This window comes from Ptychodera flava, chromosome 13 (assembly GCF_041260155.1).
Source record: "Ptychodera flava strain L36383 chromosome 13, AS_Pfla_20210202, whole genome shotgun sequence".
In the NCBI taxonomy this organism is placed as follows: Eukaryota; Metazoa; Hemichordata; class Enteropneusta; family Ptychoderidae; genus Ptychodera; species Ptychodera flava.
The window spans coordinates 8,788,942-8,804,603 of NC_091940.1; the positions used below are offsets into that span (position 1 = coordinate 8,788,942).

A 15,662-nucleotide genomic window follows, 5' to 3' on the forward strand; every position below is an offset into this window, starting at 1 on the left:
ACAGCTTATAAACTTATCATTGAATGGTTGAGCTTTTCTGTGAGCCAAATTTTTATGTAAATTCAGAAAGAAATGAGTGGCTGGGATAATGTGAATTGCATATCCCATCACCTGACATACATAGAGGAGAGCTTGGAGAGATTGAACAGTTTTCTGTCTTTTAGTAGCATTGAAGGTTTGTTTTTGAGACCATTCATAACACTGTCTTTTGGCAGATTCTAATTTCTGCCCGCCTAAACCATATTCACATTCTTTCTCATGTAGTACCCACTAGGTTGTTGATCAGAGAAGCAGAGCAAGATACAGAAGAGTCAATGTATATATTTTTAGCATTGGCAATGTTTATTATCCACTATGCCTGAAAATACAGGTCTTAAATTGCACTAGTAAAACTATATGGAAGTCCATGTGGCATGCTTTTATGTAGCTGAGCATTGTTAGTGAATTTTTCAAACAACAGCAAAACCAGCATCTTTGTCCAGAAAATGAGAAAGCAGACCTGGTCTATTTTGTTAGACACACATACTTACCATGCTGGAATTGTCATAAGTATTACATCTGTTCTCAGAATGCTGGACTATTGGTGATGTCAGATGCCACAGTATACAGAGTTAACGGAAACCCACGTAAGTTGAGAAATCTTTTTTCTTTCGTACAGTCATAGCATGGAGTTAAAACATGTGGAGTAACAACAAAATTAATACCTATGAATTCATATGTTGTCAATCCTGATAAGATTGTCAATGCACTGTCAAATTGTTGTGACAGAGATCTTTGAACCACCATCATGGTCATATGAGCATAAAAAATGGACCTGTCATGCCAATGAACCATCAGCCATTTTGAAAATAGCTGCTTTTCTGTGTTTCTCCTTCTGTATCAGTCCCTCTCAATAAGAGTATCCTTTCAGCAAATTTTATGCAGTACCAACTTAAGAAAAGTTTTCATTTAGCGTTTGAGTACGTGGGTGGACTCACAAACATTATAAGAAATCTCAAAATAGGCTCAATGGCTCGGGCATTCTCAAAAGTTAAATGACACACACACTTTTCTTGACAGTAAGTTTCAATTGACACAGAATAAAATTTGAATGGAGTCCAATGTGATTTGCGTAAATGGTGTGAACCAATGTACACTGTCATACCAATGCATGTCAACTTTTTTCATAATATCATCCTATATGGCCACTTGATGGCCGTTGTGTTATGATATTCTCAAATATGGCCACTGGATGGCCATTTTGTTATGATGTTTTGCATGTCCAGAACCATTACGTAGATATGCGTTATGGATTCCATTCAAACTCAGTAGAAGGACATTGTACTTTGATTCTCATAAAAAATATTAGCTGATTCATGTTTCAAAAACTGCAACCAAGTCATCAGCAAACAGGTTGACAGTTTACAGCCCCCAAAACTAGCCAATGGGGACTATATCATCTATAATGACTTGTTTCATTACAGCTCTTATGTTGTGTGTTGATGAGAAATGATTTCAAAAAATTTTGCACTTTGTTCAATGTAAATTTAGACATTACTGAATGCCTTTATGTGAGTGCAAATCGGTGCATTGATTTGAATAGGAACATCTGCAGAGCTAGCACACCGGTCTGGTGAAGCCCTTCGATGTTGAGGTAGACGCTTAACGCTAGATGTAAAATATCCATGCTATTTTGACTTTCGTTAAAATCTGTTTGATGCTGGTCGATGGTAAAAATGTTTTAGAATGCCCTGCATGTAACAAAATGTCATATGACGTTAACTGTGAAGAGGCATGTAATAAAAATATATTTACCCTGGTGTCATGCAAATTATCACCTGCTCTCAGGCACATAAACCCATGTATTCAGCCAATGATATATAATATTAACTTGTAAAAGTTGCGAAAATTGTGTAATTTGGTTTCTGAATGTCCCATTAAAGCATATTGCTTGCGCTTTATAGCTTACTGCTTTTGGTGTACTTCGTTGGGCAAGGTTCAAGGTCTGACTCAAGAGACTAATGATTTTGTCTGTGTTGTGCATGATTTGAGTACATTATGAACCATTGTTCTTTTGGAATATATTATGTACTTATTGGTGTAAGTGATGCATGCATGCATCAAAATCCAGTCAAATGGGAGCACACTCCATGGCATCGACAGATTACGGTCACTTTGTCCCAAAACAAGGTAATCCCAAACCACGGTACTTCACCCTACAACACACCTTGTCCCAAACCTCATTGTTTCATACTGCTGCCTGCTGCTGCATACTTTACAGAGAACCTCCGAAGACTACCACAAATAATAGACATAATAGTTAACACACTGCTTAAACTGATGTGTAATTATCCATGAAGGCCAAAACAATGGTTTCTATGTCTTAGTTATTTTTCAAAAATGACATGTGAAGCTTTGAATTCTCAAGATTAACATGATGACATGAAACATAATTCTGACCATTACTAGCTCATGGAGTTTGCATCGCACTTTTTGTGGCAAAATACCAATTTACTTGATGTCTCTGTTCAATGTTTTGTACTTTTTTAAATTTTCTCTTCTGTATTTTGTGTGTACAAATCAGAATTTAGGTTACAGATTGGGGTCAACAGTTTGTATACATAGAGTGCTACACTGTCATTAAACTAGATCACAGCGTATCTCATTCTGGTTCACAGTGTTTGACGGAGACATTTCAGAGTTCAAATAGTAGGGCTCTCAATTTCGTTAACAGTTTTGTCCTGTTCAGCTTTGAATTTAAATCATAATGTTCCATGTTTTGTATATGGTTTGGTCTTGTTTTGTTCTGAACGTTAGCACAATAGTTCAGTGTTAATATTGTTCTAAATTCAGATTAGATTGACTGCTGCTCAGCTTTTCTGTTTCTTGCCCATAGTCACTTTGTAAATGCTATGCACTGTACTGTGTAGTATGTCTTTTGGAAAAGTTTCTCTCTCTTATTTGAGGTGTATTTGATTCAGATGCTATGGCTGTTTATTGTAACATGTTTAATATGCACATAATGCTTCTCCTGTGAGTAACCGCTAATTTTGGACTAGACAGTGTGTGGGAACAAAAAGGTATTGGACAAATATATATGGCCCGCAGGGTGAAATTGTTTTTGTTATGAAGTGGTTTTTATATTGGAGTGGATGTGGGACGAAGTGACCGAACATTGGCAGTACTACTAAATGTCTGGTAAGGCGCATTCTGAAATTTCTGTGTATCTGTGTATCTGCATGTCGTGATGTGTCTAACATAGTTGTCTGCTGGCTGCCTAGTAACAGTGCTTCCTGGAAAACGACACCTCAGACTTTTTTTCTCTCATCATTGCAAGAATGGCGTCTGCTACAAAAGTCTCACTCTCCGTTTTAGCAGTATCACCTGCAAATATTACAGTACCATCCCTCAATTTACACCACTTTTCCAACCCTTAGTTTTAATGGAAAATGAAATGGAGGATATGGACTTTGCTGTACCTGTGCAAGCTGCAGGTAGATTTCCAGATAATGATAATGGTGTTGCTGCAGATGATAAAGAAGTTGGCCAAGAGAAACTTATGCCAGTTGAGAGAGTGCGCAAATTTTTTCCAGAGACATGGCTGTGGAATGATAATATTACTGAGTAAGTAAATGTTTTGATAATGTCCTAGTGAACCCTTCTACCTCTATGATTTGCACTAAACCCATCAACACAGCGGTTGATTGTAGACTTTTGCAGGGGGAAAATCTGGACAATACTAGACCAGTTCGTATCATTGTGTTTGGTGTGCATAGAATACACATAAGATAGGTATGTAATAAACCCTTTGAGCGCCAAAGTCAATTTTTGTCCCCTACACCAAAATATACACCAGTCAATATTTTTTGTAATTTTTGCTAAAATTTTGATATAAACCTGAACCCAATAAAATGTGATGTTCATTTGGTCCAAAATTGCCAAAAAAAAATTACAGAAAAAGATACAAAATTGGTAAAAATTTTGCACACTATAAGTAACTTTAGTGGGAAAAATTGCAGCGCTGATAGGGTTAACTGTGCTTATGGCTCATGCCAGGTCACAAATCTATCAATAGCTTATCCTTTAATAACAAATAATTAATGAAAAACCACATCCCTTAGAAAATGAAATCACACAAGGCGTAATTCAGAAAAATATTGTATTTGAGAGTGTAAATATCTGTCCTCAAGGCCCATTTTACCCTAAAGCAAGGATTTTTTGCTCTGATGAAAATAAATAAGATTCAGTGTGTATTCCCCATACAGTTAATACCTTATTAGTTCATTTCAAAGCTCTAGTAGTAAATAAACTTTTTGCAGACAATATCTAATTTTTGTTAAATCGAAATTATTTGATTTTTTCCCTTAGAGTTTCCACAAGGATGGCGCCGACATTTTGAATGTAAAATATCATTAAATTTAAGTAATTTCTCTAGCAATAAAATTTAAACAGTGACCCCTAATTTTTATTCTTGATTTTGAAAAAAGCAGTTTAAGGTTTCTTTCACTTTCCAGGTGCATACTACTTTATTGACTTAAGTTATCTTCATTTTCAAAAATTGAAAATATAATGATCTTGATGAAGGGACCCCATGTTGGTCCCAAAACACCATTAGGATGAATCAGAAACATAAAGGTCTCATGACCTGGGTCAAAGCACTATAGATTTGCAGGTGTCTTGCCATCTATTCCACAGAAAAATAACAACAATGATCCACTCATTCACCATGTCATAGCACTAACAATAGTACAGATAGATCTGATGTGTGAAGTTGCCTACATTTCCTTTATAAAATGAGGATCCTAGCGGCTTTATCTCATTTATTCCTGTTGTACAACAGAGGCTTTTGCCTATTCACAGAAAACACACAATTATATCAATACTGAATAGCGTTGATCGCGACTTCGGGTTTGTTACTAAATATAGCTGCACGCGCGCGACTTTCGGACAAATAAGCTGAAATTCTCAGTGACAAATTTTGTCGTTGTATGCACGGTTTTTGTTGCAGCTTGTAGTCTCAGTCATCAATCCATACGAATAAGTGTGACAATAAATAGCCACTCTAACACTCGCAGTTTTTTTTTCCGTCGTTTATGCGGAAAATGTGGGCAAATGTTTCTTTATGCATATTAATGAGAGAGAACAGTGACATCATTTGCGATCAGCGCTATTGTGAACCTCATCCAACACAGAATTTTTTTTACAAATTTCCTTTCCCTTGCATATTACCATCGTGTAGTGCTGATGGTCAGGTGTCCTTTTCAAGTCAAGTTCCTGATACCATCACATCTTGGGTTGTTAGTGCTTTTTCGGTTTCCAAGACCGCAGGCTTTGGAGTTGTACCTACAACATCAACGGTAAGTGGTGTTCACTTGAAATCAAATCAACAACAGCTAAAGGAATTGGGAGAGGTGGGCTTGCTATGTAAATTATGTGTCCCTGTATTGTTTTACATTAACTAGATACCATAGACTGTGTCATAGAAGCTGTTAGTATTTGTCGGTCGTCGGTCGTCTGTCTGTCTGCCTATCTGTCTGTACATATGTATGTACGTACCGGTACGTGTGTATTTGTGTATTTGTGTGCTCGTGTATACGCTAGCATGTATATCTTGAGAATGAAAGTGCTCACTCACAAACTTGATATTTGATGTGTAGATGCATCATAAGAATGCAGTCAGCCGTTTTTTAGTGATATTGTCAAAAAATATGCAAAAGAGCTAAAATTGCCAAATTTGGTCAAAACTCTTTTATCTGTATAAACACTGGTGAGACAGCTCTAATATTTGGTATAAATGCCCCTAGGGATGACCTTATGTAGATTTGTTCAAACTGTGATGAAAAATATGCATGTTAATTGTATTTTGAGGCAATTTTTTGTCATTTTTTGGTCAAAATTTATTTCAAAATATTTTCCTTCAAAACTACTGAGCAGACAGCTTGTATATTTTTTAATAGGTCCTGAGGGACGACCTTGTTTAGGAATTTTCAGATTGTGATGAAAAAATGGAACTTTGTATTTTTTAAGGCAGTGTCTGTCATTTGTGGTCAAAAATCTGTTTCTCAGAAAGTGTCTTTCCAATAAATTTGAATTTTGGTGTGCAGGATACTGCAGATGATCTTGGTATAAGTACTTCAAATTGTGGCAAAATTAGCAAGACTAGAGTTCAGATGTTTCAGGCACAAGTTTCTGTTTGTTTGAAATAATATCGCCGTTAATGTTAGCAATAACCCCTGCTGCTGGCCAGTATTTGTGTGATACATGTACAATGCTTATAACATGTTGCATGAGATGCTTGGTGGGTGATCTGTGGAATGCAAGTTTATATGTGTATGGAGGGCAATATTACTATATTACATCAACTGTTGCATTTCTGGCATTTAAAAGTGGTTTCCTCTGTAGTGTGAGCATTGGAATCAGAGAATCTGAAAGCAGATTTTCAAATTGAGCGACTGTCAACAAATATATATATTCAGCACCTGGGACTGAGCATTGTTAACACATGAGAGACACCTAACATGCATATTGAGCCATGATGACAGTTGAAGTAGAACAAACAAGTAACCATGACAATAAAAGCCAGAGAGGGCAATTTTTGTTAAAAAATTCAAAAAATTTATGCTGCTGCTTTTTTATCTGTCTCCATGTATTTTACCATTCAATCTGTCCCATCATCTAGATTTCCCCTATTATCAAAATCATTCTCTGCATCAGAATGAACCTTTTGTGCCAGTCGAGGGGCCTGTACCTCTGGTATGTTACTACCGTACATTTCCCCAGCCTGGGTGAAAAGATGTACCATCAGAACTACCCCCACATTGGCGAACCTGACACACTGATATACCGTAATTTATTTTCCAGGTGAAAGCTTTCAAGCCTTTCTTTGTAAGTCTAAACTTGCCATATTCAATTATCAGAGGTGAGGAAGTGGCCCTGCAAGCCATAGTGTTCAACTACATGGCCAATGATATGGATGTAAGTCTTAATCTTGGATCTCTGAACTCTTGACTTTTATATGCACATTTCATTACGTTTGATGCAGTTTTCACTGGTCTTGCTTGTTTCTTTTAGTTCTAATTAAAGGGACATAAGCTGTAACTTGTGGCAAGTTTTTTAGTATTCTGCTTCTGTATATGAACTACCGTGTCTGACCCTAATCCGTTTGTGATGCTGAAATTTCGAGTATTTTTTTGTCAACACAGCTTGTATGTGTGTAGTGATCATTGTTTATTGTTTACAAATGAATTCTAGTCCGGACTTGAATACAATTTTCAACAATAACAATGAAGATTATACTCATATAGGTTGTGTTGATATGCTAAATACTTGGCATTAAATTACATTTCAGGGATTCAATGCAGAAAGAGTAGGGAAACCACAAAACAAAAGTTCTGAAAAAATAGCCAAAAGATACAGCTTATGGAGCTTTAACAAGATTTTGATCACAATTTGCTTCCAGTAAAGCACAATCAAGACATTTCCTATTGTATCAATTCTAGGTGTCGGTGATTTTAGACAGTTCAGAAGACTTTAACAACATAATAGTTTCAACTGAAGGTGAAGTGGAATATACTCAAGTTTTACAGGTACGTGACCATGTGTTCACATATTTTAAAGTCATTTAAGGAGGGCGCTGTACCCAACACAGTGTATTTTGCTGAAGATCACTTTTTGAAAATATTCATTCAACTTTAATTAATTTATCAATCAGAGATTAAAATATTGGTTGGGTTCACCTTTTAGCTTATCAAACAGTCATAAGTTGCGTGATAAAGAAGTGTTAATTCATGCAAATGTATGCAAATCACCCAATTTCCTGGCTTCTCATTTCTCTCAATTTCAAGATTCCCAAAGAATTTAATTCCTCTGGCCAAATCAAATTTTCTGAAATTTTCACACTTAGTTCTATAAATACTAAACAAAAACGACAATTATGTTTGGTAATAAAGTTCTTACATTTTGAATATGAGATATATTAGTTTTTCTAATCATATGTTTTTAGTCACTTTATTGAGTGTCAGTCTGAAATTTCAACCCATGCCGTATTAGAAGGATAGATAATGAAAAAAGTTGTTTTTCTTCATATACTCTTGTTTCAAGTGAAATATTACATTTCAGAAAATAGTATCAAGCTTTTGACTTAAATTAAATTTTATCATTAATACCAAAATTTCAGTTTTTTACCCCAAATTACACCTCCTTCATCCTTTGAGTAAACTATTGCTACCATAGTAAATTGTAGATTCTCTGCTTCTTGAAAATATATTGTATGACAGAGTTTCCTTGTCATCTTCGATGAGAAAAATTCCTTTGAAAAGACTGTGTTGGCAACATGCAGCTCCACCTTATGGGAGAAAATGTAAGAGAGAAATTGAAAGTGTACAATGTGCAAACACATTGTTGTATAGCAAAGTTTTAAATCTGACTTTCATTAATTTCTTCCAAAGGTTACTAGCGAAGGAAACTCAGTCTTATGCATTGACCAGTCCCACAAACTTGCTTGTTTTCCTTCGTTGGTTACTGAGAAAACAGTTCAAAATACCCATCCATTGTTTTCACTTATTGAGCCTGAGATTAATAAAATTTGAATTCACCAAAAGGTCACAACATGCTAGGTTGTCAAATGCTGCTTCTGTGCTTTGAAGTCACAATATGTAATCCCTGTTCAGATTGGAATCTGTACATGATATATATCCACCAAACATTGCACAGTATGAAAATGAGTTGCTTTCACAATCTGATTTAGTATTGGTGTTGTAATTTGAAAGGAAGAGATTCAGTGATCTCAAAGTGATTATCTCTTCCGGCGGAATCATTTATTTCAGTCGATACTTCAAGAGGGATGCACATTAATTATTTCAAAAGTAGAAATTACTAGTCAATGAAACGTTCAATTCTAACTTTAACAGTCAGGTAGACATCTAATGATCTAACAATGTCTGCTTTCATGACCCTGAAGCATTCATTCATGTGCAGTGTATTAATGAAGGTTGTTTATGTATGTAACGCCAACTGAGTCATTATCATGGGTGTTCTTGGACTGATATATTGCATTGAAGAGTGCAACTTTATAAATTTTTTCTTCAAATTAATGTTTTCTTGAGTTGCAGATTTGAACTAAAAATAAGTGATGAAGTGCTGTATTTGCAAAAGTTAGTGAATCTTGCATTGAAGACATTGTACCTAATATTTACCAGGTGTAGAGAATTTAATGGCAGTTCATTCATGAGGATTTTGTCTCTCCTCCTCTGGTTTTTCAGGAAGCCAAAATAGCAGTGCCAGCTGGAGAAGGCAGGTCTGTGTCTTTCCCACTGAAGCCAACCAGAATTGGTAACATTGTCCTCAATGTGAGAGCACAGTCAACAGAAGCTGCAGATGCTGTGGAAAGGATTTTGCTGGTTGAGGTGGGGCATTATTTTGCAAATAGTCACTCTTTCAATTTTGTTGCTCGCAGCAACGCTTTACTGCACAAGAATTGTTCCAACAACCGCACTGATAGAGAGACCCCTCAGTCCAACAACTTTTTTCAAATCAATAAATTTATTTACTTCTCTAAGTTGTAACGACAAAAACTCATTCATGATATTCCCCTTGTGTTCTGTGACTCAAATAACTCTCTTTTTGCCTAAAGTATGTTGATATACGATATGCTGGCATTGACAACACATTGTCCTGTGTAGATAACACAATATTATTGTTAACAGATGAATTGTAGCGAAAACTGTCGATTACACAATATAGAACAAAATAATTTGGAAAATACCTGAAACTCACAGCCTTTTGAGCTTTAATTATTTTGTTTGCATGCAAGTTTACATTATGTAAGTCAGAATGCTAAATTTTTCAGACATGTCAGCTTAAGTAGTATTATCTCTCTGTCTGTATATATACCGTATGGTATATATATATATTTTGGCCACTCCATTGCAGTCCCGTTGCAATTTCAATGTAATTGTACCTGGATAGAGCAGCCACCTGTCTAATGCGGCCAGCGGCCACCCTTTTTGTGTGTGTTTGGTCAGTTGACACTGTGTATTGCGGCCAGAAACATCTTGACCGCCCACCCAAAATGCCATGTTGTACTCAAATTTTGGGATGTTGCAGGGAGTTTACATTGAATAGCCCATTGTATATATGCGTGTCTGACTTGACTGTGGCAGTGTGTTCAGGACTAGGTGCTAACACGGCCCTTTTTGTGGAGCGACTGTGGTGCTAAGTACCTAAAGACAAAATAACAAAAGAGGTCTGGGAAATCTGCCCCAGCAGTACCTTGCGACGGTCCTCAAAAATGCCCCCACTGACTAAAAAGTATACCGACTCAATAGTTTTCACCAGTTTAGGTAAAAGAAATGTCAAAATAAATCATTCAAGAGTTACCATGACATTGTTTTGATCAAAAAAGCCAGAACTCTGATTGACACCTATGATCGAAACAGACAATTACCACTTCTAAAAAAGACATGTACTTAGCATTTCTAGTACCTTACGAAGCAAAATTTAAACTATATTTTCTCATGAACACTCGGCGCGATTTAACTTTCTACAGGTCGGCTTTATATGTGGGATCCATGGCAGCCATTGTTGTTTATCGAAATGTTGTCGGCGATAGCGCTAACCATTGGCCCTCTTCAACAACATTTCTATTCAAACCGTAAACAATGAATATGGCGGCCAGACACGAGTGCCCTGCAGTGCCGTGCACTCCAGAAGCATACTGCGGAGGATATTTCAGAAGTAAAAGTATTTTCAGTCATGTTTTGGAAAGATCAAACTTGCTTTTCAAAAGCGAGAAGCGACTACCACATTGTTTCTTTCTTAGCAAAACTGTGAACACGGAAGCCGGGTGCGAACACCAGCAACTGTGTTCAATCATGCCCTGTTTCAAACTTTCACACATTGCAGTGACGCTATGACGGTAAGCTTTGTCAGCCTGAGACAAGAGAAGACACAAGTCGGTCGGTCGGTTACTGTGAAAAGTTTTTTGGAAGTGATTGACATTTGTGATAATTTCCAATGCAATATTCATGTATGATCAGTCGAATGTTCCAACACCAACGGATCGATTCTAGCTACCGTCGAGCTACCATCGCAGCCGCTACAAAAACAATGCAAAGTAGAGTAAGGCAGACTGATCTCATTCTCAGTGACTTTGTGAGGAAAAACTGACAAATGAAATTTTTGTAGCATTGTGGTTATCAGCATTAATTTTTTACTTTTTTCTTTTAAACATACTATGAGGACATGTGTCAATCTACAGTACATTGGGATTTTTTTAACACTGCATCTATTTACATTTTTGGTTATTTTCTTCTTTTGCATGACTGTAAAATTACTTTTATGCCTATGATATCATAAAAAAGTTACACAATAATACATTTCTTCTTTTTTTGAACTGAATATATATATAACATGAAGTGTTTGTCTGAAATGCCTGTTAGAGCATTTCATATGTTTTAAATCTGTCCCCTGCCAAACATCTTGATAACAAGTCGACAAGCCAAACACATTTGTACATTTACTGATTACGAATAAATTATCTGACCTGTCTATAAAGGCCACCTGTCTATAAAGGCCACTTTAGCAAAGTCCCTTGACTGGCCACTATACACATGTTTGACTGTGTGTGTGTGTATATATATATATATATATATATATATATATATATATATATATATATATATATGATATCTTAATATATGTATGTACTGCGTCTGTGTGTGTTACCTTTTTTTACATCAATTTCTTCTATTTTTTGCTATCAATCATTTGTTTCTATCGCAACATAAACAATAGTTGGTAAAACTGATCTCATCTCTTTTTAAACGTCACTCACAGGCTGAAGGTGTAGCACATGAATACACAAGATCTACTTTACTGGATTTGACAAATTCAGACCAGGATCAAGTAACCTTTGAGATAGCTTTACCCAGTGAAGATCTTGTCATCGGCTCAGTGAAGGCAAAGATTTCACTTGTTGGTAAGTATTATTTCAATGTATTGTAAGAAATATGTCTTTGGCGGACCAAAAAGTTCAGACAATATGCAACATGTTGCCATTTGTAGAACATTTTAATTAATTGAGGTGCAAACTGGATTCTGCAAACAAAATACTGTCAGATGTAAATCAATCAACAGCGGCCACCTCAACTGAACAACAAATTCTAGTGAGGCGATGCTATCCAGCTACACTTCAATGGTCGACTCTTATGACATTTTTTTTCACTCTCAAATTGTCTCACTTATTGACTCATCTGTGCCATGATGCTCTAAATTTAACATCATGACACAAGTTAATGTAATAGATATTGTATAGGTATTGTCTTGGACTTGTTCCTAGTTATGCTGCTCATTTTGATGTTATTCCTTTGTGTGTAGGGGCAACTGTAATCACCTTGTTCATATAACAAGGGCTAATGGGTCAAACCCTGAATTCGAATGGACCATGGTACAAACAAAACCATGTGCCCAATCAGGCATAGCAGTATATGTATTTCCGTTCGTGTTTGTACATATGGGTCAGTTTGTACCACCATCACATGATCTCTTTGATGTACTGAGTCTGTAGATATCTTTTTATCCCGGAGTATAACCATTCTGTGTGTCTGGATTTAACCTCTTGACCGCTGATTCCCTGCAAAAAGGTTCACAATCACAATTGATAACAATGGTGATGAAAGGATTACAAGTGTTGCCAGTTGGTTTTTAGCTACTATAGACTATAGTCTATAATTTACACCCCAGTGAGAGATCTCAGATCAGCTGACTCTTTGCGGTTGGTGCCACCTCATGGAAACTTTAATAAGGCATATGGGCAGAGAGCATTCTCTGTTTGTGCACCTGCTCTGTGGAATTCGCTGCCGCCAGTGATTCGCAACACCAGATCTGTGGACTGTTTTAAACGTCTTTTAAAAACTCATCTTTTTAATCAGTGCTATTTGTGATTGCGTTTTTAGGATCATCATCTTCTGTATGGTTTTTTAACTGGGACTTTTTAACTGGGATTTTTTTTAACTGAGATTTTCAATTTATTCTGCTGCTTTCGTAATGATTTTTTATCACAGTCTTTTGTTTTATTTTATTTTTATCAATTAATTCTTTACATTTTTATCCCCGTCTTTTGTTTATTGAAAGAGAATCGTACAGGTGTTGATAGATTTTGACATTGTTTGTTTTCCTTTTCTTCTATTGCTGTTGCTGGTTTTAGTATCTGTTTGTTTCTTTTTTATAATATGTAAATCGCACTGAGACGTATGTGTAGTGCGTGTAAGAAATAAATATTATTATTATTATATTAGTCTATAGAAGCTATTGGGATGGGTATCCGTCCGGCGTCAGTCTGTATGTATGTATGTATGTATGTATGTATGTATGTATGATGTATGTATGTATGTATGTATGTATGTATGTCCGTTTGTGAGGCGTCCGTCCACTCAAATATCTTGAGAACTGCAGTACTTACTGATTTGATATTTGTTGTGTAGATGAAAAATATGATTTTGAGAAATTTTTTTAATTTTTTGATATTGTTGAAAATAGGCAAATTAATGCCAAAAAAGGTGTTTTTGGTAAAAATCTTCTTCTTCATAACCGCTGGTCAGACAGCTTTGTTATTTGGTATACAGGTCCCGAGGGGTAACCCAACTTAGATTTCTTCAAATTGTGATGAAATATGCAAATGTGTATTTTTAAGGAATTTTTTTGTCATTTTTGGTCAAAATTTGACTTACATTGTATGTAATTCTTGTACTGTATAAACCCTATCATTCACCCAGAAAAAAATAATTAATATGATTTTAAATAATTGAATTAATTAGGAAATCATCAAAGCCAAAATAATTTTAGTGTAGAATTATCAGAAAGTTCAACTTTTTTTGACAGTTCATAGTGAAATGCTTACCATCTTGGAGGATTAAAACATGTAAAGGCAACTTTCCTGAATCCCAACTTTGACATATTCTGAACCGTCATTTATTGTGCCCTGTATGTTATCTAAAAGAAATTGCTCAAAATAGTCAATAGAGATAGAGATAGAGATAGAGATAGAGAAAGTTCTAATTTCCATTTATGGTTGACTTGGTAAGGATAAAATAAAATTACTTTTTGAGGAAAAAAATAGAGTGGTCAATTAAAAGAGTGGTCAAAGTGATAGGGTTTTTATGGTAAAGCTGGGCTGTAAGATTCCTCATGTGCTATTTATAGCAATTATGCAATCTGTGTAAACAGTGCAATGAAAGTTACATGATTCCTTATAATGCTTTTGATGACCTTGAACTTCTTAAGTTTCAAACATTTGTCTCTTCAGTGTGCTTTCTCTGAGTATGTACAGTCTCAACTTATTCAACAGAACTCACAGTGTTAATCAAAGATATCCACCTTCTTCATCAATACATGTGTCACAAAAGGTTATTCTCTACATAACACAGCAGAGCTCTGTCAACTGTTGAGTTGCTTGTTCTTTCAAAACCGCTGGTCAGACAGCTTTAATATTTGGTTTACAAGTCCCTAGAATGACCTAAGTGAGATAATTTCATACAGTCAGGAAATACTTAATTTTGTATCCATGTCTATAGTAGCTTCAGGGACTTTGGCCCTATGTTTTTCATAAGGCCATTTAAAGAAAATTCTTTGTTTGCCATCCTTGGATTTTTGAAAAACCTACCAGCCAGCCAGGGAAAAAATCAAACAGACAAAAAACAGGTGTATTAACATAAGCTCATTATGTATGTGGTTTCTCTTGGAAACTTACATTTTTATTTGTAATAGTGTTAAGGTGGTTGGAAAGGCTATTTTTGCACCAATTCTTTTCTAAGAGTTAATGTCAAGTTTCAAGTGTTAGAATCAAGATATTTAGTTCAAATTTTCAGGATAACTCCCTTAGTTAATATTTTCTCCAAAGACTATAAAAATTGTATATTTGCAGCCATGATTTTGAAATATGACACCAGTAAATATTAAAATTCAATTTTTCATATTTTTTTTACATATTTGAATTTAATAATGATTGGATAGTATTAATATTAACAAATTAGTTATAAATATGTTGAGACTATTTATTGTAAGATTTGTACGGCAGGATTTGTAAATAAATTTGTTTTTATGATTTTACATGGGTTTATATATCAAAAAATTATTAAAAATTCTTCAAATTTCAAAATGTGATTTTTCAAAAAGTACTTCAAATACAGGAAAATTGTGCCGTACAAATCTTATCTATAACCTTGTTATAGGCTGTGAAAATTTCATGTCCATATCTCATTTCAAAGTTGGATTAAATTGGTATACAATTATGTAGGAAAACTGTTATTCTGTCAAAATGTTGAAAACAAGCCATATTTGCACCCCTCCTTTGGAGTCATAGAGCAGTTTTTTCTGGTTAATCTCACTTTTGACACCTCTTTGACACTCAAAGAATCTAAAAATGCATTTACAATAGCAGTCACTCACTCTGAATGCCAGCACCGCCTTGTCAAACTTTCCTGAAAACAGCAAATAATGACTTTCCCTTTTCAACATTTTATTAACAGCTAGGGGACCTCTACCATAGTTAATACACTAAGGACTCCCCAACTTCTTCTTATTTGGTCAGTTTTTCAGAAGTTTTAACAGGCTATAACTCAGCAATGCCTTTGTGCCCAAATGTCTAGTTTTTTTTATTCCACAGAGAATGTTGACTACTTTATATT

General features: G+C 35.4%; 1 protein-coding gene across 1 annotated transcript in view; it reads left to right on the plus strand.

Annotated features, from left to right (window-relative positions):
* LOC139147323 (CD109 antigen-like) overlaps nt 1–15,662 on the plus strand; it is a 71,582-nt gene that overhangs the window by 39,798 nt on the left and 16,122 nt on the right. The window contains exons 16-22 of the mRNA XM_070718382.1: nt 569–626; nt 3,417–3,603; nt 5,219–5,336; nt 6,841–6,954; nt 7,479–7,565; nt 9,240–9,383; nt 11,815–11,956. Coding sequence (XP_070574483.1) covers nt 569–626; nt 3,417–3,603; nt 5,219–5,336; nt 6,841–6,954; nt 7,479–7,565; nt 9,240–9,383; nt 11,815–11,956 — 850 coding nt within the window. The remainder of the gene's footprint in view (nt 1–568; nt 627–3,416; nt 3,604–5,218; nt 5,337–6,840; nt 6,955–7,478; nt 7,566–9,239; nt 9,384–11,814; nt 11,957–15,662) is intronic.